The sequence below is a fragment of the Filobasidium floriforme genome (genome assembly GCF_021052385.1).
Source record: "Filobasidium floriforme strain CBS 6241 chromosome Unknown HD553scaffold_2, whole genome shotgun sequence".
In the NCBI taxonomy this organism is placed as follows: Eukaryota; Fungi; Basidiomycota; class Tremellomycetes; order Filobasidiales; family Filobasidiaceae; genus Filobasidium; species Filobasidium floriforme.
Genome location: NW_025763623.1, coordinates 818,635 through 839,330, shown reverse-complemented (window position 1 = coordinate 839,330; position 20,696 = coordinate 818,635). Strand labels below are relative to the sequence as shown.

The 20,696-nt window shown below is 53.9% G+C and overlaps 7 protein-coding genes across 7 annotated transcripts; 3 read left to right on the top strand and 4 right to left on the bottom strand.

The window, feature by feature from the left end:
- Window positions 1-295: 295 nt before the first annotated feature.
- HD553DRAFT_360520 (putative glutamate synthase) lies at window positions 296-7,806 on the bottom strand (the record flags this gene model as incomplete). The annotated part of the gene is made up of 11 exons (XM_046183956.1): window positions 296-841; window positions 909-1,025; window positions 1,091-1,771; window positions 1,842-2,099; window positions 2,166-2,933; window positions 3,017-3,217; window positions 3,287-3,915; window positions 3,983-4,346; window positions 4,426-6,952; window positions 7,021-7,426; window positions 7,506-7,806. The coding sequence occupies 11 exons, from the start codon at window positions 7,804-7,806 to the stop codon at window positions 554-556; spliced, it is 6,540 nt and encodes a 2,179-aa protein (XP_046039685.1). The 3' UTR covers window positions 296-553.
- A 1,516-nt stretch (window positions 7,807-9,322) lies between these two features.
- Window positions 9,323-11,684, top strand: HD553DRAFT_347638 (glycosyl hydrolase family 61-domain-containing protein). Its single transcript, XM_046183313.1, has 9 exons — window positions 9,323-9,580; window positions 9,649-9,811; window positions 9,889-9,942; window positions 10,007-10,320; window positions 10,395-10,781; window positions 10,848-11,032; window positions 11,118-11,200; window positions 11,269-11,343; window positions 11,416-11,684. Exons 1-9 carry the CDS (start codon window positions 9,375-9,377, stop codon window positions 11,491-11,493), a joined length of 1,545 nt encoding a protein of 514 aa, XP_046039684.1. The 5' UTR covers window positions 9,323-9,374; the 3' UTR covers window positions 11,494-11,684.
- Window positions 11,685-11,830: 146 nt separating this feature from the next.
- Window positions 11,831-12,741, bottom strand: HD553DRAFT_99116 (uncharacterized protein). Its single transcript, XM_046184651.1, has 3 exons — window positions 12,400-12,741; window positions 12,157-12,317; window positions 11,831-12,077 (listed from the first exon to the last, which is right to left on the bottom strand). Exons 1-3 carry the CDS (start codon window positions 12,433-12,435, stop codon window positions 11,924-11,926), a joined length of 351 nt encoding a protein of 116 aa, XP_046039683.1. The 5' UTR covers window positions 12,436-12,741; the 3' UTR covers window positions 11,831-11,923.
- On the bottom strand, window positions 12,742-15,320 carry HD553DRAFT_99115 (uncharacterized protein). Its single transcript, XM_046184650.1, has 2 exons — window positions 14,984-15,320; window positions 12,742-14,924 (listed from the first exon to the last, which is right to left on the bottom strand). Exons 1-2 carry the CDS (start codon window positions 15,225-15,227, stop codon window positions 13,048-13,050), a joined length of 2,121 nt encoding a protein of 706 aa, XP_046039682.1. The 5' UTR covers window positions 15,228-15,320; the 3' UTR covers window positions 12,742-13,047.
- Window positions 15,321-15,591: 271 nt separating this feature from the next.
- Window positions 15,592-16,829, top strand: HD553DRAFT_338960 (S-adenosyl-L-methionine-dependent methyltransferase; the record flags this gene model as incomplete). The annotated part of the gene is made up of 8 exons (XM_046182391.1): window positions 15,592-15,647; window positions 15,730-15,747; window positions 15,820-15,994; window positions 16,099-16,227; window positions 16,325-16,366; window positions 16,432-16,487; window positions 16,568-16,603; window positions 16,685-16,829. 8 exons carry the CDS (start codon window positions 15,592-15,594, stop codon window positions 16,827-16,829), a joined length of 657 nt encoding a protein of 218 aa, XP_046039681.1.
- An 862-nt stretch (window positions 16,830-17,691) lies between these two features.
- On the top strand, window positions 17,692-18,803 carry HD553DRAFT_304455 (uncharacterized protein). Its single transcript, XM_046179013.1, has 3 exons — window positions 17,692-18,021; window positions 18,112-18,355; window positions 18,485-18,803. Exons 1-3 carry the CDS (start codon window positions 17,833-17,835, stop codon window positions 18,589-18,591), a joined length of 540 nt encoding a protein of 179 aa, XP_046039680.1. The 5' UTR covers window positions 17,692-17,832; the 3' UTR covers window positions 18,592-18,803.
- A 497-nt stretch (window positions 18,804-19,300) lies between these two features.
- On the bottom strand, window positions 19,301-20,632 carry HD553DRAFT_304444 (uncharacterized protein). The gene is made up of 5 exons (XM_046179012.1): window positions 20,273-20,632; window positions 20,173-20,184; window positions 19,962-20,040; window positions 19,661-19,857; window positions 19,301-19,573 (listed from the first exon to the last, which is right to left on the bottom strand). Exons 1-5 carry the CDS (start codon window positions 20,279-20,281, stop codon window positions 19,448-19,450), a joined length of 423 nt encoding a protein of 140 aa, XP_046039679.1. The 5' UTR covers window positions 20,282-20,632; the 3' UTR covers window positions 19,301-19,447.
- Between the last annotated feature and the right edge of the window lie 64 nt (window positions 20,633-20,696).

The window sequence follows — 20,696 nt, the reverse complement described above, 5'->3', positions numbered from 1 at the left end:
CGAACCCAGGGAATCCGTAATTGCCCTCAACACTGGACATCGTCGTGATTCTAATGACCGCCCTTTCTGAAGCCGGATCCTGCTATCTAGCGATTTTGGTTTTATGGATTGCTGTCGCTTATCGGCGTATCTGTCGCAGTGATGCCGAAGATCAATTGAGAGTTGACTTGATCGATAGAACGAATGGTCGATATAGACAGCTCGACATACCTGATCTCCGTATGCCACCTGAGATCAAGATGGAGAAATAACAGCATCTACGCTTGCTCTGAATCATCTTATAGGCTTGACAAGAGTCTCCCATTCGAGAAAGTCATTCATAGCGAGATCGTGCAGACGAAAGCATTCGGCCTGTAAAAGCTGTTTCGATGGGACACGTTGTATCGATGGAAAGACAGACCGAGAGACAGCCGCAGGGAAGATTGCTCGCTAGCTGCATCGTAAATACTCGTACATACAATAACACAGTTAAATGGAAGTCTACACAACACCTATATGACGGACACACGTACAAGACCACCAGAAATATATACCTCTTTTGAGAATGAAAAACTTAAACCAAGACCTCGCTCGCAACGGTCGAATCGAAGCCAGAGTCGACCGAGCCGGCATCCCCACTTTCACTGCCGCTGCCGCTAGCCGTGCCGTCAGTGGAGATGGGAGGGGGCACCCAGCTGCGTTTGATGATTCCGCCGGTAGCGGCCAATCGAGTGTCGTGTTCGAGGAACAAGTCGATCTCTCGAGCACACTGTCGACCCTCGTTGATCGCCCAGACGACCAAGGATTGACCTCGACGAGCATCTCCGCACGCCCAGACACCGTCGACACTGCTGGCATAAGACTACGAAGGTGGAAAGCGATAGTCGGTCAGCAGACGATACTACAGCTGCCTACGACTCGATACTCACGCCCTCCGGAGTTTGGATGTTGGATCTCGGGTCGGCCTTCAGCTTGAGCTGAGCGAGGAGACTCTGATCGGGCGAGACGAAACCCAGGGCGAGCAAGACGAGCTGGGCCGGGAAGAACTGTCATGCAAAAAGGGGAAGAGTGAGTGTGTATACGGAATCCACACGTCACGCTGTACACCAACCTTTTCGGATCCGGGAATCTTCTCCATCGACCACTGACCGCCCTTTTGGGTCCACTCGACCTTGACGGTGTTGACACCCTTGAGTTTGCCAGTCTCTTCGTCCTTTACGAAATCGGTCGTCGAGATGCAGTACTCCCTCGGGTCGTTGCCCCAGTGAGCGATGACTTCGGCGTGACCATAGTCGGTACGCTTGATCCTGGCGAAGGTCGGCCAAGGGTTGTTGGCAGCACGGGTCGCAGGAGGTTCGGGGAGCAACTCAAAGTTTACGATCGACCTGGCGCCCTGACGGACCGAGGTACCCAGAACGTCGTTACCGGTGTCCCCTCCTCCGATGACAATGACGTCGAGTCCTTTGGCATCGATGTATCTGCTGCTGTCCTTGAGCTCTTGGTCGTTCTTGGTAAGCTCGCTAGTGTTCTTGGTCAAAAAGTCCATGGCTTGGTAGATTCCTTCGCTCTCCCTGCCAGGGAGCCTCAGGTCTCGTCCGACGGTCGAGCCGATGGCGAGAACCACGGCGTCGTTTTCCTCTTTGAGCTGATTGATGTCGACATTGACCCCAACGTTCGCGTTGGTGACGAAATTGATACCCTCGTCACGCAGCATCTGGACGTGTCGGTCGACGAATCGCTTCTCGAGCTTCATGTTGGGAATGCCGTAGTACAGGAGCCCTCCAATAGCATCCTACATACGAAATAAGAACGCATCAGGATCTCGGTTTTGTTCTGTGAGGGCATTCGATTGCGAAACTTACTGATCGCTCGTACACGGTGACCAGATGACCGGCCTTGTTGAGCTGTTCCGCACATGAAAGACCAGCGGGTCCAGATCCAATGACGGCAATCTTCTTGCCCGTCCTGTTCTGAGGAGGCTCCGGTTGGACCCAGCCTTCCTCATAGGCGCGGTCGATAATGGCACACTCGATACTCTTGATCTCGACGGGAGCGCCGTTGATCCCGGCGACACACGCTGACTGACAAGGCGCAGGACAGACTCGGCCGGTAGCCCAACTCTGTCCACGGGAACGAATACAAGTCAGTAACAGCCGTGAGAAAACGCGGGAATTCGAGGTGCTCACCATGTTGTTCGTAGCTTTCAGACGAAGCCAAGCCGAGTGCCAGTCGTCCCTGAAAACGAGTTCGTTCCAAGACGGAATCAAGTTGGAGATGGGGCAGCCCGAGTTGGACTGGCAGAACGGTACACCACAATCCATGCACCTTGCCGCCTGCACCTGTAGCTCCTGGGGCTTGAGTCGCGAAGAGACCTCCTTCCAATCCTTAGTCCTCTTGCGCGCGGGTCTGTAAGCCTCGCCCATCCGCTTGTACTTCATGAATCCGCGGACCTTGTCCAACTTGGCGCCCCGAGCGACTGCAGTCTCCGTGTCGACCATGGCATCTTCGACGTCGCCCACCGAAGGTTCGTGATGCTTGACAGGGCTTGTAGACCTGGAGATGTCGACTTGCGCTTGCGAAGGTACGAGGTCAATGGCATTCTGTCTCGCCTTTTCCTCGGCAGCGCGCGCAGCCTCTTCCTCGAGAACCCTCTTGTAATCCAGAGGCATAACTCGGACAAAGTAGCTCAACATGCGGTTGAAAGTTTTCAACACCCTGTCGGCGACCTCGCTGCCGGTAAAGTGTCGGTGCTGTTCGATCAATTCCCTCAACTCGCTGATTTCCTTCGGGTCAGTGACTTTTCCAAGTTCAACCATCTCGTGGTTGACTTTCGAGCCAAAGTCGTGCGCGAGATCCAAGACGTAAGCGATTCCTCCGCTCATTCCAGCTGCAAAGTTTCGTCCTGTCTTTCCAAGTACGACGACTCGACCGCCGGTCATGTATTCCAGACCATGCTGTTGCAAAGGGAGAACAAGGTAGAAGCGCGCATCAGCCTAGATGTCCTGTCAACATCCTGAATCCCTTTTCGGCAACTCACGTCACCGGTTCCCTCGACTACAGCGAGACATCCACTGTTTCTGACTGCGAATCGCTCGGCAGCGATACCGTTGATATAGGCGTGACCAGAGCTAGCTCCGTAGAGGGCGACGTTACCGATGATGATGTTCTCTTCAGCCTTGAAGGGAGACTCGTGGGGAGGGTAGATGATGAGTCTTCCGCCGGATAGACCTTTGCCGACCTGAGAGCGGGAACCACTGAAACGTCAGAACCTATCCTACTTTATCAGGCATCCAACATGGGAACTCACTCCGTCGTTTGCTTCGCCTTCCAGTTCAATGGTGATACCAGGTGCCAAGAACGCACCCAGCGATTGTCCAGCAGAACCCTTCATGTTGATATGAATCGTGTCGCGCGGCAAACCAGCTTCACCATGCTTCTTGGAGACTCGGTAGGACAGAGTGGTTCCGAGGGCTCGGTCGGTGTTGGTCACCTCACAGTCGATCGAAACAGGGATGCCGCTCTCGATAGCAGGCTCGGCCTCGTCGATAAACTTGTTGTCAAGACGCTTGTACATCTTGTGATCCTGCGGCTTCATTCTGTGGGTGGGGGCGCCAGGACGCATCTCGAACGCTGGCTTGAGCATCGGGGAGAGGTCGAGGTGTGCGGTCTTTGGAGTTCGCAGAGACTCGTCGACTTTGAGGAGGTCCGATCGTCCGACCATCTCTTCGATCGATCTCAACCCGAGCTTGGCCATGATCTCTCGCAGTTCATTGGCAACGTAGAAGCAGAAATTGACGACGTGCTCGGGCTGACCAGCGAATTTGGCTCTCAATTCTGGCGTCTGAGTCGCGATACCGACAGGGCAGGTTCCGAGGTGGCACTTTCGCATCATGATACATCCGAGCGCAATCAGAGGCGCGGTTGCAAATCCCCACTCTATGGGTTGCAATAGTCAAATCAGCTCAGATGGCTCCTTCAGGCTATACACGCATCGCTTTCTCACCTTCGGCACCTAACAAACAGGCCAATGCGACATCTCGACCGGTCTTCAGGTTACCATCGGTTTGGATAGTGACCCTGCCTCGAAGATTGTTCAAGACAAGAGTCTGATGAGCCTCGGACACACCCAACTCCCAAGGAAGACCGGCGTGCTTGATACCGGTCCAGCGCGATGCTCCAGTACCACCATCGTGACCGGCGATGAGAATATGCTCCGCTTTAGCTTTGGCGACTCCGGAAGCTACAACACCAACTCCGACCTCGGATACGAGCTTGACCGAGATGCGCCCACGGGGGTTTGCGGCCTTCAAATCGTAAATGAGTTGTTTCAGATCCTCGATACTGTAAATATCGTGATGGGGAGGCGGCTATACAAATAATATTGTGCTGAGCAAACAGGCACAGAGGCGTTTCACAATGCACGAGATCTGAAGGTCCTTGGCTTACCGAAATGAGACCGACGCCGGGCGTCGAGTGCCGTGTACGTGCGATAGAGATGGAAACTTTATGTCCAGGGAGCTCTCCACCCTCTCCAGGCTTGGCACCTTGAGCCATCTTGATCTGAATTTCATCGGCGTCGGCCAAGTAATTGCTGGTGACTCCGAAACGACCGGACGCGACCTGTTTGATGGCGGAACGTCTTGAGTCTGTGACAGGTTTAAGATCCATGGCGTGCGAGTAGGGTTCTCGAGGGGCGTTGTAACCCGGCCCTGGAATCGGGTTCGACCTCTCTGAATCCTCCCCACCTTCACCCGTGTTGCTCTTCCCTCCGAGTCGGTTCATAGCGACAGCAAGAGTCGCGTGCGATTCCATACTGATAGATCCGTAGCTCATAGCTCCTGTGGCGAATCGACGAACGATCTCGTTCCAAGGCTCGACCTGCTCGATCGGAATCGGAGTAGCCTTTTCGTAGGCAAAGTCCAAAAGACCTCGCAGCGTCGTCCTCTTGATCTGCTCGTGCGCGTTTCGCGAATAAGCATCGTAAGCGCTCTGGTTCTTTTGTCGGACTGCGTCTTGCAAGTTGGCCATTCCGGTAGGGTCATTGATATGCGCTTCGCCTCCGTCACGCCAGTGATACTCGCCCGTCTCTGGCATACCAGCGACGGTGATCGTCTGACGACCCGAGGGGTATCCACGTTCATGAGTGGCAAATGCGTCCATGGCCAGGATCTCGAACGTCGCACCCTCGACTCGAGAAGCCGTTCCAGCGAAACACTGACTAATAACTTCATGATGCAGACCGAGAGCTTCAAAAATCTGGGCGCCCTTGTACGATGCCAGGGTCGAGATTCCCATCTTCGAAAACACTTTCAGCATACCATTGTCCATAGCCTTGCGGTAGTTGTCGATGAGCTCGTTGGCAGTCTGGCCTTCCTTGGCGAGCCCTTCCCGCTCGACTTTGTGAATGGTCTCGAGCATCAACCAAGGGTTCACCGCGTCCGCGCCGTACCCAACGAGACAACAGATGCTATGCACGTCTCTCGCTGCACCGGACTCGACGACTAATGCGACCTTGCTTCGTTTTTTGTGACTGATCAAGAAATGCTGGACACCTCCAAGAGCGAGCATGTCGGAAAGTGGGACTCGAGTGGGCCCGACGTTTCGGTCCGAGAGGATGATGACTTTGAAACCAGCGTCAACGGCGTTGAGCGCCTCCTGACTGACTCGGTTCAGGGCATTACGGAAGCCAGGGAGTCCTTCTCCCTTGTTGAACGTGATGTCCAGGGTAATCGAAGGCCAATCAGAATGGGCCGTCTTCATGTGCTTGATAGCATTCATCTCTTCGATGGTGAGAACCGGAGAGTCGAGCTGCAGTCGATGCATCTGTGTGTTCTTGATCTCGAGCAAGTTGCCCTCCGGACCAACAAAGGTTTGAAGCGACATGACAATGCTCTCCCTGATCGGATCGATCGGAGGGTTGGTGACCTGCGCAAAGAGCTGACGGAAGTAGTCGTATATCATCTGAGGCACAGTCGATACGCAAGCCAATGCGGTATCGTTACCCATCGATCCTAGGGCCTCTTTGCCGTCCTTGACCATGGGTAGCATGAGCAGGTTGAGCTGCTCGAAACTGTAACCAAAGGCCAAGAGTCGAGGATCGTTGGCGAGCTCGGTCTCGTCCAGCACGACCTTGAGCGAATGCTGTCGAGCGACCTTGGCCATGATCTCGGGTAGCTGCAGGAGCTGATCCTCAGCCCAAGCGGCGAACGGATGCTTCTTGGCTGTGGTCATCTTGAGCTCCTTGTCGTCGACGATTCGGCCTTCCTTGGTGTCGACAAGCAACATCCTACCGGGCTTGAGCCGACCCTTCATGATGACAGTAGCCGGGTCGAGGTAGATTGCACCGACTTCCGAAGCGCAGATCATGATGTCCTCGTTGGTAACGATGTACCGGCAGGGTCGGAGACCGTTTCTGTCCAAGTTGGCGCCGCAGTACCTCCCGTCCGAGAATGTGAACAGGGCGGGTCCGTCCCAGGGCTCTTGAAGGCAAGCAGCCCAATTGTAAAAGGCCTTTTTATCGGCCTCCATGAGGTCGTTGTTCTGCCACGCCTCGGGCACCATCAGCATGACGGCTTCGGGCAGAGTCAGAACCCCGTTGACTACGAATAGCTCGAGCACGTTGTCAAATGCAGCTGAGTCGGACCCTCCTTCCTCGATGATCGGGTAGAGCTTTTCGAGCTCGTCGCCAAACTTTTCCGACTTGAGCACACCCTCTCGAGCTCGCATCCAGTTTTTGTTCCCGCGGACCGTGTTGATCTCTCCGTTGTGAGCGGCAAGACGCTTCGGCTGAGCACGAGACCAGCTTGGAAAGGTGTTGGTCGAGAAACGCGAGTGTACGAGGGCGAAATGGGATTCGAATAGGGCGTGGTTGAGATCGTGAAAGTACTCGTAAACTTGGACGGGGGAGAGTTGCCCCTTGTAAACGATCGTGGTGGTGGCCAACGAACAGATGTAGAACGACTTGGAAAGGCCACTGCAAGAGTGATGTGCGTGCTTTGGTCAGTGCTTGGCGCCGTATCACAAGGCAGGGACCCGACTCACATGGCGGTCGTACACATCTTTCGGAGCAAGAACAACTGCCGGTTGAACTTCATCACATCAAACGGTCCTTCCTCGCAATGGTCTCCCGTCCCGTAGTGCTCCTTCATGACGACGAAAGGCTGCAAGATCTTGGGTTCTCTGCTCTTTGAACTGGGACCCAAGATGGACCCGTCCGTAGGTACCTCTCTCCATCCGAGGACCCGCATACCGAGCTCATCGGCGATCTGTTCGAGCTTCTGACGTTGCTCGCCGTGGGCGGTCTTGGAGAAAAAGACGTTCCCCGTAGCATAGGTCCCGTTGGAAGGCAGTCGGGGGAGGAAACAATGAGGGGTTTCTCGGATAAACATTCTGTGAGGGATTCCGTACATCCCTCCGGCTCCATCTCCATCTCTTGAATCAGCACCGGCTGTAATGCAGGCAGATTCAACACCGCCACAATCAGCCTGCTGTATTTTCCGTGTCTTGCCTCGCTTCAAATCACTTACTAGCACCTCGATGGGTCATGTTACACAGCAATCCCCGAGCATCGCTGACGATCTTGTGGTTCCCTTTTCCCTTGATATGGACGATGAAACCGACCCCGCAGGCGTCCCTCTCCTCTTCAGGGTTGTACAATCCCTGTCGTGCCGGGAAAGACGGGTCGGTAGAGTCGTGGTTCTCAAAGTTGGTCTCCATGCCAACCGAGGTAGCTTGTTGGACCCCGAGAGAAGAGGAGTGGTCTGTAGAATCGGTGCATGCCCAGGTATCGTCGTCGTTCAACATGGCGGATGAGGAGTGAATGACCATGATGGGCGAGTTTGCCACAGAGGTCTCTTCTTTTGATCGCTTAGTTTTCGTACAGGTCGTCTGTTGAAAGGATTGTCAAGCTGCAAGAGGGTTCACGAAAGAGATGCTTTCGTCTCTTTTACGCAGTTTGAGCTCTTAAGAGGACAGCAAGTGGCAAAAGAGGAAACGGCGATGCTGTTCGACAGTCTTTGTAGCTGCCCAATCCTGTGGTAGGTGTTTATCTCTGGAACTCAAGCTTCTAGGTCACAAGACCTCTCTCGATGATCCGATGTGACCGTTGATCGCTCGTCAGACCAACGATTCCCCCGGAATTGACTAGTCGACGTCCGATAATGTCGAACCCCGGCACTAGAAAGAGAAAAGAACGAACGAGAGATGGGTACCGGCGGGAATGGGATATGCCGAACGATTGGATGATCGACTTTTTTTCGTTTTGAGAGAGGACGATCCTGTCACCCTGTGATTCTGACTGGCGATGGTCTTGCTAGATGCAGAGATGTCAGATGTCAGAAAGTCTGCGAAGACAAGAGGCACACGATTCCAAGGAACAAAAGATACAGCGATACAGACACCCTCACGGCCCTCGCACATACGGTGGATAACCCCGAATGCACGTTGCCCGATAAGAGAATATCGCTCAACCACACCACCCCCGGGGGGAACCGGAGGAGAAGAGGAGCCAATCACCGCACGCCCTTTTCATCATCACACCGGGGGTACACGTCTTTTTCAGTTCCACCTTGTCTACTTTGACGTGACACCGGATACTCGGAAAGCCGACATGGAGATGGTACTGACATGACCGACCTTCGATCCTTCATTCCGGAACTAGCTGACCCAGGAGATTATTATGATGGTCTCTCAAATCGTTGATAATAATGGTCGAGCCGTTCTCCCCGATCTCTTCGGCGATCAGCTCTCGCGTGGGGTGATAGGGTTTACCGAAGCCACACGCGCGCGTGTAGTCCTCCGCGATCGGTCCTTTCCCCTACCTCCCTTTGAGTTTCATCGTCCGGAACAAACGGGGAGGAGGGAGGAAACTCCCTTTGCGTCACGTTCCCCTTCCAACGCTAGAAGATCGACAGGATCGATCGATCCCTTTGATGATAGCGGCCCGGTGGCGGACGGTCCTTTCGATTCTTAGCGACCGGCGAAACCCTAAAATGCGTCACGTCCATCCCGTTTCACTTACTGTCCACTGTTTCATCGCGATCACTCACCAGGCGTCGCCGTCTGATCAAGACGAGTCGTTCTGACGACCGCGTTTCAGTTTCATCGTCCGGAACGCGCGATTTGTGCCAAGCCAGACGACCGACCTTGCGACAACGTAGTATCGTCTGGACATGTTTCCCCGAAAGGGATGACAGCATGGCGAGGCCCTGTATCGGTCGATATAAAGGGCTCCACCCCGTCGATAGCTAGGTGAGCCATTTACTCGTGATCCTTCGATCCCAACTCTGTTCACAAGCTTCGACAGCAATCCTTCGTCTCCTTATTGATAGCACTCGACGTGCCCCCATCACCTTCCTTTGCCCGTCCGCCATCGACATTACCATCGCTCCCTCATCATGTCCTCTCTCAAGAACTTGCTTCTCTCCACTACCGCGCTGGCCGCTCTCCTACCCTTGACCACCGCCCACAGCTGGGTCAAATCCGTCAACGTCGCTGGTAAAGAGTACCGTGGTTGGGACTTCAACGCGGATCCTTATTACCCCGATGCGACCAGGCCTCCTAGTTACACCAGGAAGAACGATGGGAACGGACCCTGTCTCGAGTGAGTCGAGGACGTGTTTTATGGGAGTTGGGAGATCAGTCCGACCCTGAATCTTGACGCGCCCACAGCTGGACCCAGAAATGTATCATCATCAACGAGGGTGCCAACGCGGAAAAGTTCGAAGCGACCACCCCTACTCAGACGATCCCTGCCAAGGGCGGAGACTCTGTCACGCTCGACTGGCAGCAGTGGCCCGACTCGCATATCGGTGGACAAGCCGTCTATATGGCGGTAAGTCCGGTCTTCCAGGGGCTTAGGGGCATGGGTAAGGAAAGAGGTTGATCACGTTACATGACTGGCATGGGTAGGACTGCGGTGCGACTTGTGAGGGTGCCGATGCCGCTTCTCTTTCGTGGTTCAAGGTGGGTCAACGGAGTTTCCTAGCCCTGATCCCCTTTCTGACTGTATCATTCGGATGCACCGCAGATCATCGAGGAAAACTACGACACGGCCACTTCGACCTGGCCCCTCTCTCTTTTGACAAAGAACCCGTTGTATACGTTCAACCTCCCCACCGACCTCCCCTCGGGGTCCTACATGGTCAAGCACGAACTCCTCGCCCCCTTCAGCGGACAACAGTTCTATCCCATGGCCTTCCAGGTCGACCTCGAATCGAGCGGAACGACCGTTCCCGCTCCTACGGGCAAATTCCCGGACATGTACGCCGACTTCGTGGAGTTGACTACGGACGGACCTAGTTTCAAGTACCCGGGTATCGCTGTTTATCAGGGCGGGATCGTGTGAGTCGGGCGAACACGGGATATTTGGCATAGGTGTTCTCATTGTCTGAACACGTTACCTTTCTTGTGTATAGCAAGGGAGACTCGGGTGGTGCAGCTTCGTCTCCAGGAGCTCCTGCTGCTCCCGAACCTCCCGCCTCTTCTGCCGTGGTCGAGCCAGTGACTACCGAACAAGGCGCTGAGCCCACTGACGTTGCTGCTACCTCTACCGCCGCTGCCGAAGCTCCTGTTCCCAGCACCGCCGCTGCGACCTCGACCGAAGCGGTTCAGGTTCCTGCTCCCTCTGCTTCTGAACAACCCGAAGTAATGGAGCCGACCACCAGCGCTTCGTCGGATGCCCCTACCCCTACGGATGTCGTCGTACCCGCTCTTCCTGAAGAGTCCGAAGATGCCCCGATCGAGACGATGCCCAGCTTCACGGAAGAGTTGCCCAACGAGACCGCTACCTCCTCGATTGCGCTGTGAGTCAAGTCGCGAATGCGACCAGGATTTCAATAACTGATTTTCTTCTGACACGCCGGCACCAGCCCAAGCTCCAGTGTCCCTCCTGTTGACCTCCCCGTTCCCACCTCCATCTCCGCCCCTACTCCTACCGAGTCCGCATCCGAGCCTGAAGGTCCTGCTGTCCCTGCGCCTGCTCCTACCGGAAGCGCTGAGGGCGACCTCCAAAAGTTCACTGGAAGCATCGGGGCCCCAATCGGCGCTGTCACTCGTATGTTTTACCTTACATATCCCCGCAGCACCTGGCTGTCTGACATTCCCGGATGGCTGACGCCAATCTGGTGTTATCGTTGCAGAGGTAGGAAACCAATACTCTTCCGGCGGTAGGACGTACAACTACCTGTATGACGCCCTTGAGGAGAGCTGTAACGAGCAGAGGGTGAGCTCCGCTTGTTTAAGAGGGAACCAAGTCGTGATATTAAGAAGCTAAAGATGATACCCCTGTAGAACGCCTGTTACAACGCTTCCAACAAGTTGCCGAATGGCGAAGTCGGAGCGTTCCAGAGCCAGTGCGAGACTCAGGTCAGTCTTCACTCTCCACCTGGAAAGTTTTGGCACTAAAACTTGCCTCTCGGCCTCTCGTACGCTCCGCAGACTACCGAGTGCTACACCGTCAACAGGGCTCAGGCTTCGGTCGCTCGAAGGTGGTCCAGCCGAGCTTTGGCTTTGTGAACAACGCAATTCCGATGCCGTGATCATTTCTGAACGGACCATGTCAGGATAGATAGAGAGCTAGAGAGACCCGTTTCGAAAGAGGCAGGATTGTTTGATAGTATTGCCGCGGTCTCGCTTCTGGCAAGCGAGATATCTCACCGACGATGTACTTTCGTACTCGCACATTCAGTCCACTCATTATTCTGCGCTTCCCACCATATGCTCGACGAAATAGTTCATGGTGGTGGTTTTGATTTGCGCTGACTACGCTTTAGCTTGAGTTATCTGTGTATCTTGGGTGAATGAGAACGGATTGGTCCATGCCCATGGATGCGTGCGAATGGAAGTAGTCACGTCGAAAAATATCTCGATTGATTTCCACTGTAGTGTTACTTTATACATTGCCCCGCGGGCTAATCTCCTTCACGTTGCCATCCTCTCCGTACGTCTACTGAGTCAATCCACCGTTCTCGTAGCTCGCACTCCCGCCTTTGGCACCCGCCTCATGGGGATCAGCACCCTCGGCTGATCCGAACCCGTGGTCCGACGACATCCTCTTGTCGTCCTTGCCGTCCTTGGTCTTTCCACCGTGCTCGGAAGGCCTAAGATACAAGTGCGATGGGGGGTTTAGTAATTAGCTGTAAGAACGATAGTAGAGTGTCAGCAAAACAAAAGACTGACTTGTACTGGTCGGTGCTCGATTGACCTTTCTCGGTAGCCAATCGGGAGGTACCATCTCCCTCCTCGATGTACTCGGTGCCAACGTTCTGCTGACCACCGCCGTTCTCCTTGAAGCGCTGGTCAGGCTTGCCGTCCTTGGTAAGGTGGGTCTCAGGGTTGGACTGCGAGATGGCAGAGGGGAATGGTGTTTCGAAGGTCAGCGAGAGGACAGCGTGGTGAGCGAAAGGGACGGGATCGACTTACAGCTCCCTGCTGAGGTCCTCGGGCATCGTCAGACATGTTTGTGAATGGGTTGTTGTTTAGTATTGGAAGTGGGTAGAGGAGGCAGAGCGCGTGTTGATGTGTTATGTGAATGGGAGTTAGTCGAGGGGAATTTCAAGGTCGACCGAGTTCGAGCTCCGACTATATACTCGTCCAGCGGTCGAGGTATGCATGGAGATGGCTGGGTGCGGGAGTGACATGTCGCAACCGATCGAGGCTCGTCATCCAGGGGCATGACATCACCGATGACCGATCTGGTCAAGGTCACTCGTAGTTCCGCTAGTCCCGTGACCTCGAAAAGAACGTCATCATCACAACAAAGCAACAAGACAAACAACGGAACCGGCTGAAGGTCCGCAGGGTGGTTGCCCCAGCTGGAATCGAGATCGGGCAAGTGCGCAAGTGCTAGTGCCCTCGATCGATCGGGATCACGGGGGAATGATGACGATGACGCGATGTTCGCGTTTAATGACGCGTTTCGATCGGAAGCGACGCGCTCGATCACCGATCACCGAAGGCAATGCGGTGGTACGGTGACTTGCCTGATCATGCCTGACTTGCCCAATCCAGATATGGTGATAAAGGTGATGGGATATAGTCTGCGATCTCTGATTACAACATCTCACGTGATCAGAAAGACCGCCGAGGATAGGTCCATTGGAGCAGATCCTTCCCGACTACCGTCTCACCCGAGACCTCTTCCCTCGCTGTCCGCTCCCGGTCTACTCCGTCAAACACGTCCTCTGGTACTGCCCGAGTCCCCCTGGTCAGCAAACCCCTGATGGCTTCTTTGTCGAGTTTGTCATTCGCTTCAACATTGTCGCGATGGCTGTCCAGCTGAACAGACTTGACCTGATCCATGAGCCCAACGAGATGAGACAATCCATCCAACAAACGGGTCTCTTCCTCGGACCCGCTTTCGGGTGGAGCGATCGCTGCAAGCTTGTGCAGCCTGGCAAGAGTCTCTGAGGACAGGTCCGCCCGAGGCGGGGAGAGGATCTCGTTTGGCAAGGGCGAAGGGTTGAGAGGGATACCTTCGGATGAGACCTCGACGTCCGGGTTCAGAGGGTCAAAGGCAGATTCGGCGGGTGATGCAGGCTCGGGTAAACTTTTCGACGTAGCTGCATCGGCTGAGCTCTGCACTTGTACGTCCCTCTCGTCCTCCTGTTCTTCCGCCTCTCGCGCCTCGGTCACGTACCGCCCAAGTCGTTGTACCACCTTTTTCAACCCCAAGTTGTACTTTCCACTGACGGTGACGAGATCCAAAGTCTCTTTCTCCTCCTTCAACCGTTCCAGAGCGGTCTCCACGGCAGCCCTCCTCTCTTTACCTTGTTCTTCGTCCACCTCGTCCGCCTTGTTCAGTATTACCAGTCGACCTTTCCTGGACAAACCCGGTTTGTAAGCCTCGAGCTCGTGCCGAAGCGCCATGAGATCTTGCTCCGGGTTCGGTCTCGTCAGATCCAACACGTAGACGAGCGCCAATGACCTTTCGATCGATCGCAGGAATGAATGACCTAAGCCGTAGTTTTCCGAAGCTTGAGGCAAGAGACCCGGATTGTCAGACATGGTGAACCTGACGACCTCGACCCCCTTATCAATTCTCGATACGCGGGGTTGAGCAGACTCGATCCCCTCGGCTTCGGCTTGTCGTTCTTTCCACGTCTCTTCCACCACCTCGCCCTCAGCTAATCCGCCCTGCCATGTCCCATCATCCATGACCCGGACAACTCCGACCTGGGGGTTCAAGGTAGTAAATTGGTACCCGGCCACCTCTGCCCTCCTCCCCGTCAAGGCACGTAGGATGGTGCTTTTGCCAGCGTTGGGGAACCCAACCAAACCGACGTCGGCCAGCAATTTGAGCTCGAGGGCGAGCGTGATGATCGGCGGTGCAAGTCCTCTCGAAGCTAATCTCGGTGCTCGATGCGGACTGGCGGAGTTGTAAAAGTGCGGGTTGCCAAGTCCCCCCAGTCCTCCGGCCGAGACGAGCACGGGCTTTTCGAGCGGCTTCTCCACATCCAAGTCGAGCGGGGTGTACGTCTCGGGCCGTCGTTTAGGTAAAATCCCTTCCCTCGTAGGCATGGTCAGCCTGCCTTCCTTGAACAGGGTCCTCTCGGCCTCGTCGTAATCATCGTCCATGATCTCTCCAGTCGGGTGTTTGACGAACAGCCTTGCCCTTCGTTCCAACAATAACGTCTCTTCGTCCAACCCTAGAGCCAATTCGTCCCGCCTCAACCGTTCCTCCTCGGTCTCCCGGTGCATCTCCTTGATCACGGTCCCCACAGGAAGCTGGACAATCGTATCCACCCCATTACGTCCATGTCGATATGAACCCGATCCATTGGCCCCGTTGGCAGCTCGGATCCGTTTAGGTACGCTGACCAGGCTGGTAACGTGTGGCGATGTCGTGAAATAAACGTTACCGCCCATCCCACCGTTCCCGCCTGAAGGTGGTCCAACAGATGTAGACTTTACTGGAACAAAGGCCGCTGCGCCTGACCCGCCGATTCCTGTGTTTCCCTAACGATAAGCCTTGGGAATATCGCTCTCTAGTACGTTCACGCCTCACCTCCGCGAACCGTAATCACCGTATGATCCACGAAACTCGCACCATGCTGCCGCCGCTTCTGGTCTGCCCTTCTTCTTCTCCGCTGCAAGTCTCCTGCAACATCACCAAAACCTTGTTGCGAAACTCCGGATTCGCCGCTCGTATCTTCCGATGTCGATGTCGTGTATCGCTTGCGATCGACTCGGAACGAGAGCGATCTGAGTTGCCATGGACATCTCGAGGCTACTCGGTAACAGGCGAGCATTGATCTCTATCTAAGCCTGTCTAAGTGTCACTCAGTGTTTGTTACGTCTGACTGTAGTCGATGCGAGGTTGGCAGCTATAGCAATAATAATATAGCTACTACTGCAACTATACAAGCCAAGTGCGATCCTAGCGTAGCCTTCGAGGTCGGAGGTCGTAAATCGCAAGGTGGAGGTCGAAACTTGAATTGAAATCGTAAACACGCAAAAGGTCGTCGATCATGCTCGCTAATTGCACATGTCCTCCCTTGCTCCTCGACATCCTAGATCGATGATCCTTGATCCTTGATCCTTGATCGATAGCACTGCCATCTGCCACTTCTCTCTGTCAAGCATTGCTCTCGTCGACATCCTCAAGCCTACACGATGTCAACCTCGACGCTACCCGCTAGCAACACAGCCTATGGCACTCGTGAATACTGGTGAGCGGCAGAGGCTACCAGTACACTCTTCATTGACGTATTCAGCCAAGCTAGCCAAGCTGATCTCTTCAAGTTAATCCAGGGAAGAACGATATGCCGCGTGAGCTGGATCGCAACCGGACACCTGTTCGTTGAATCTCAGCTCATCAAAAGCTTCGAAATCCCTATCTAGAGAAGGCGCCGAGACGACGTTCGACTGGTTCCTCAAGCCGTCTTATCTGATCCCGATCCTAGAACCGTATATGCCCAAGGGCAAGGAGACAAGAATCCTCATGCTGGGGTGTGGAAACAGTACATTGGGGGAGGAGATGTATGATGCTGGATACCACGGGATCGTTAATATCGATGTGAGTCACGCTGGGGGTGTAATTTCCCGCCTCGTCCTCCCGTCTGTAAGCTGATCAAGATTCCCTCGGTTGTTGGGTGGAACTGGCTGCATTTGATCTTTTAGTACTCGGCGACCCTGATCGAACAGATGATCGGGAAGCATGCCGAGAAACGACCGGGCATGACATGGCTCGAGATGGACATCCGGGATCTCAAGTTCGAGGACGAATCGTTCGACGTCGTGATAGACAAGGTCAGTCTGCGAGACTGCTGGACAGTATCGTCCGCTCGACGAGTAGATGAAATGAGACGCTGACATGTCTCACCTGCGGATGTATACTTCGACACAGGGGACCATGGATGCCATGTTGACGAGTAAAGGAGACGTCTGGGTAAGCGGCTCCAGCTGTCATCATCAACCAGATCCGGATAAGCTCACATCGAACGGTGTTTGCAGAATCCGGCCGAAGAAGATGTCAAGAACTGCAACGAAGAGATCCGGGAAGCTTGTCGGTAAGCCTGCCCGAAGGCTAAATCGCGTGTTTATGCGCTTTCTGAAAACTGAATTCGTCAATTCGATTGGGGTCGATCAGCGTATTACGGAAACGAGAAGGATCAATGTTTCTTTAGTAAGTGTCAGTTTCGTGTTCACCCTCTCGTTGTTCGTACTGACTGCGATGTCCATCAAACCTTGCTCCCATGTACCCTAGTGCCACATTCGGACAGCCTCATTTCCGTCGACGCTATATGCAGGGTCATCAAGGATTCGCGCTGACGCACAAGGACATCGGACCGCCCGAGGGGTTCAGTTATTTTCTATACGAGCTCAAGTGGACAGGGAGTGGGACTTCCTAATCCCGGAGGATGTAAGGCAGATACCCGGCATTGCAATGCGATTGATTCACTCGGGTACCCGACAGAGCTCATTGGCACATAGACTGTCCAGGAGGATTGGGGTGAGAGAAACAAACGCTGCGCATTGTACTATTGAGCGATCCACCAGCAGCGCCGTATTAGCAGGTGTATTGCGTGACTCTAGGCTCGAAGGGAGAACCCAAGACAACAATCTAGACAGACAGCTAGGCCAGCGACAACGGTCAATATGCGGGCAAAGCGAAATTTGCTTTACGGGCCAAGATCTGACTGTGCACTACAAGTTCCACACTTGTCGATTGCTGCCGTAATTATGTGCTCAGGAAAGCATGCCAGAAGATTGTGCGGCCAAGGTCTATATCTAAGGGGCGACTGTCTTTTTGCGGACATACAAACAAGAAGCTCGAGTAAACACCGCACTGCTGACAACTCAATCAGTACCGTGTGGATACAGCAGAATAGAAATTGTGCCAAGTGTCAGCGTTGTTAATCCCCTCATGGCAAGTTAACGGTCGAGTCAAACTTAAACATGAGTGGGGACGACGCTGCACTTCCTGTAGTTGACCTTCCCGTTCCGGACCACCATGGCTTCACAGAGGAAAGAAGACCTGCATATTACGATGCGCTACCCATCTATTCAAGAGCATGTTGCTCAAGTATGACGGCTTAGCTATGTCAAAGGGACTCATCATAACAATCAATAATCTCGAGAGCCCGAGATGAAACAATCTAGCAAGCCCCAGAACACCTAAGTCACGTGACATCGTCCCCCGCACTTTCCTTTGTGGAGCCGGCTTCCGGAATCTAATATCTGCTTCCGAGGTACTGCCACTGGCCTTGGCGGTTTCGCCACAACGCTATCGAACGGTATATCATTCATCAAATACAACCATTCATCGACTTGAACATCTCTTCCGCCCATTCGACTCTTATACCCTCACTGTTCGCACAGACCACACGACCAATTCTCCCACTTACAGCAACCATGGGTAGCCCTCCTAAGTACGAACAGATACCCAGCGACGACGTCTACGATCATGTCGGCGACGTGGAAGCCGGTCTCACAAACTCGACCGCTGAGGGTGCAGACAGCGTCATCTACACATATGCTCCGTTGTTCCCTCGCAAGGGAAAGACTGAGCATGTTGTCGGTCTGAGGGGCATGAACAGGCAGGTGAGTCGCGGGTGTTGCCTAAATCATCACGTCGACGTGGAAGCCAGTCAATAACTGACTTGTGTGTCGTGTGATACTCTTGATCTATAGGAAACCATCGCTATGGTCCACCGCTACTTCCCATCTTTGATGGACCTCTCAACCGATCGACTCGCTTTCGAAGTCCCCGTGCCTAGTGCCGCACCCGTCATCGGTCAGAGGATCAACAGCCCTCACGCCGTCCACGTCGAGGAATGGGCCAAGGTCCAGGACGAGGCTTGGGCTGGGTTCGAGAGGAGTGCTCCGGCCAGGATCAGGGTCGTTGTTGTCGACACCCCTAAGGATATCAGGCGACGTGAGTTTGGACTCTCATATCCCTCTTCCTGCATCATAACAGCATGATCGATTCTAGTTCCACATCGCTGATCATGAATTCGTTCTCTTTCTTCTTGTCTGACACCTTGCGACACCTTGCGACACTCAGGAGAATGCCGAACCGCCTTTGCTATCAGCGCGGCCGTCTTCGGACCCATCCTCTTCATGTTCCTCTTCTTTGTCGCCATGTTCGTCCTCGCCAGCTTCGACGACTAGACTCGATTCTAGCTGTCATTCAAGTCTGGGCGAACCGAGCGGCTCGATCATACGCCACGCCCATCCACCCCACTCCTTTATGAACTGTAACACCGAAATCAGCAGCTGCACACGTATACGCTCCCTTGTTTTCCACTTCTTGTAACCGGACCCAACCGACATCCTTGTAGTCGCTACATATACACGCAGAGATGACATACATATACCCTTTGGTCTCCAGTCTTGTTTTGTTCCCGAATGATGTAATATCTGGTTTGTAGACGAATCTGGCTTCTTTGCAAATATGAGAACACAAAATGGGCACGTCGAGACCGTTCTATGCTCACTCGAAGGACCCATCCGTTCAACTTCTCCTCAAGGTTCTCATCCCTTGTACTGGAGATTAGCGCAATGAGTGATTCAAGTGGATGTTGCTTTGGTACGGAAGGTACGTGACGAGATCTGCATCGGCGATTCAAGGAACATTACCGTTCGCTTCGAGGACAGCTACAAAACCGCGGGGTTTCGTAGACACGTTTGGCAAAGGGGGACAAACCGTCTGGAACGTTATACACGACGCCCTCGTCCGAAGCCAGTGGAAATGAGGGGCGAAGTTCCGGCTCGTTAAGGGAAGGTACGGCCACCTGAGCTTGTGTCACCCATGGGTGTAGGCCTCCTGCTCGAATGCTAGCAGAACGACAACTGATCATCAAGGATACGACCGCGCAAGGAAGGGTTCAAATGATGAATTATCGAATCGAATCTGCAAACAAGTCGTCCAACAAAACAAAACAAAGAAAAGGAAATCTTCTCTGCTCTTCCCCCATCCGCCTCCAACTCTCTTGCCGTGGGCCACTTCCAAACTCCCCCCCGCTCTCTAAATGTCGTCGATCTCGTCCTCCTCGAACAAGACGTCGTCCCCTGATTCCTCGCCATAGGCAGTCTCGTTCTCGTTGACCTTGACAGTATCCGGCAATTCACCGTATTGTTTCAGATTACGTGCCTGCGATGAGAGACGGGAGCCGAAACAAGAGCAGTCAGTCAGGCTGCACGTTCAAGAACGATGCTGTATCGCTCTCTCGCCACGTACCTCGTCAGGAGTGTACTTGACGATCACATCCGCCTTGTCATCCTGAAAGTCCCGCAGAGAGAGCAGGACAATGTCCCCCTGGTTGATCCAGACCTTCTTCCTCATCTTGCCACGGATGTGGGCGAGTCGCTTGGTCCCATCGAAACACTGGGCTTCAACACGACCGTTTCCGAGCATCTTGAGGACCTGTGCGTACTCTGTGTACCGGGTCGGACGATCGGTGAACCAGGGCAAGATCGAAGGGTCAGTCTTGATCGAGGGCCGGAGAAGGAGCAGAGGCGGAGGGTGGAGGGGGACGAACCTTGACCATCCTCCTTGAATACCAATTCTCGCTTCTCATCATCGTTCTCGTTCTTGCCTCTTCTCCTGTTCTTTCCACCCTATATTCGTGGAATCCAAGAGGGTATATATCCGATTGGTGTGATATGTGAAGGATCGAGGCAAAAGCGGGAAGAGCGAGAATCAGTTCACGCTCCGTCCATACGAGATATGATCTTGGCTGTCTTGCTGACCTTTCCCTTGTTCTATAGTCCAGGACATCCAACGTTGATATATAGTAAGCTTTCATGCCTCCCCAGCAACCTCACCTATGCCTCGATCGGTACGACTCACCTTGGGCATCCTTTCTCTCCGTGTGCTTGTTCGTTAAGGCTTTCTGACAAGGGTATCCTTCTGGACGGAGAAGACTGCTCTTTTTGGCTCTTCTCGTTTGTGTTCTTTGCCGTTTTGGTGCTGTTCCGATACTAGATACAGCTGGGATGGTTGTGTGGCTAAACGTTTGTGTCGGAGAACAATAAGGGCGAGCACCCTTGACCTTGTGACCAGCATGACCAGTGCGAGCTCTCTCTTTCTCATGACGTTTCGCCGCCTCAGCCGAGATTTCAGGAGTTCAAAGGGAAAAATGGCTGAAGCTTCATTTAATTCCAGATATAAGGGAGGGCGCGTGACAAAAGTACCAAACCCCCAAGTCTGTCGGGAGGATAAAGGATAGTACAGCCGACCTCACCCTCATCGCACATCCCTCTCTCCCCACTCT

Excerpts from the sequence above, each read along its gene's own strand:
- HD553DRAFT_347638 (XM_046183313.1), top strand. The coding sequence starts at position 9,375 with ATGTCCTCTCTCAAGAACTTGCTTCTCTCCACTACCGCGCTGGCCGCT. Across the intron at positions 9,581-9,648 it reads GGGAACGGACCCTGTCTCGA|CTGGACCCAGAAATGTATCA; the intron begins GTGAGTCGAGGA and ends ACGCGCCCACAG. Across the intron at positions 9,943-10,006 it reads CTTCTCTTTCGTGGTTCAAG|ATCATCGAGGAAAACTACGA; the intron begins GTGGGTCAACGG and ends GATGCACCGCAG.
- HD553DRAFT_99116 (XM_046184651.1), bottom strand. The coding sequence starts at position 12,435 with ATGTCTGACGATGCCCGAGGACCTCAGCAGGGAGCT. Across the intron at positions 12,318-12,399 it reads GAGGACCTCAGCAGGGAGCT|TCCAACCCTGAGACCCACCT; the intron begins GTAAGTCGATCC and ends GCCATCTCGCAG. Across the intron at positions 12,078-12,156 it reads TCGAGCACCGACCAGTACAA|GCCTTCCGAGCACGGTGGAA; the intron begins GTCAGTCTTTTG and ends CTTGTATCTTAG.
- HD553DRAFT_99115 (XM_046184650.1), bottom strand. The coding sequence starts at position 15,227 with ATGCTCGCCTGTTACCGAGTAGCCTCGAGATGTCCATGGCAACTCAGA. Across the intron at positions 14,925-14,983 it reads GGTGATTACGGTTCGCGGAG|GAATCGGCGGGTCAGGCGCA; the intron begins GTGAGGCGTGAA and ends AGGGAAACACAG.
- HD553DRAFT_304455 (XM_046179013.1), top strand. The coding sequence starts at position 17,833 with ATGGGTAGCCCTCCTAAGTACGAACAGATACCCAGCGACGACGTCTAC. Across the intron at positions 18,022-18,111 it reads TGAGGGGCATGAACAGGCAG|GAAACCATCGCTATGGTCCA; the intron begins GTGAGTCGCGGG and ends CTTGATCTATAG. Across the intron at positions 18,356-18,484 it reads CCCTAAGGATATCAGGCGAC|GAGAATGCCGAACCGCCTTT; the intron begins GTGAGTTTGGAC and ends TGCGACACTCAG.
- HD553DRAFT_304444 (XM_046179012.1), bottom strand. Across the intron at positions 19,858-19,961 it reads ATTCAAGGAGGATGGTCAAG|AGTACGCACAGGTCCTCAAG; the intron begins GTTCGTCCCCCT and ends CCCGGTACACAG. Across the intron at positions 19,574-19,660 it reads TCAAGTACACTCCTGACGAG|GCACGTAATCTGAAACAATA; the intron begins GTACGTGGCGAG and ends CTCTCATCGCAG.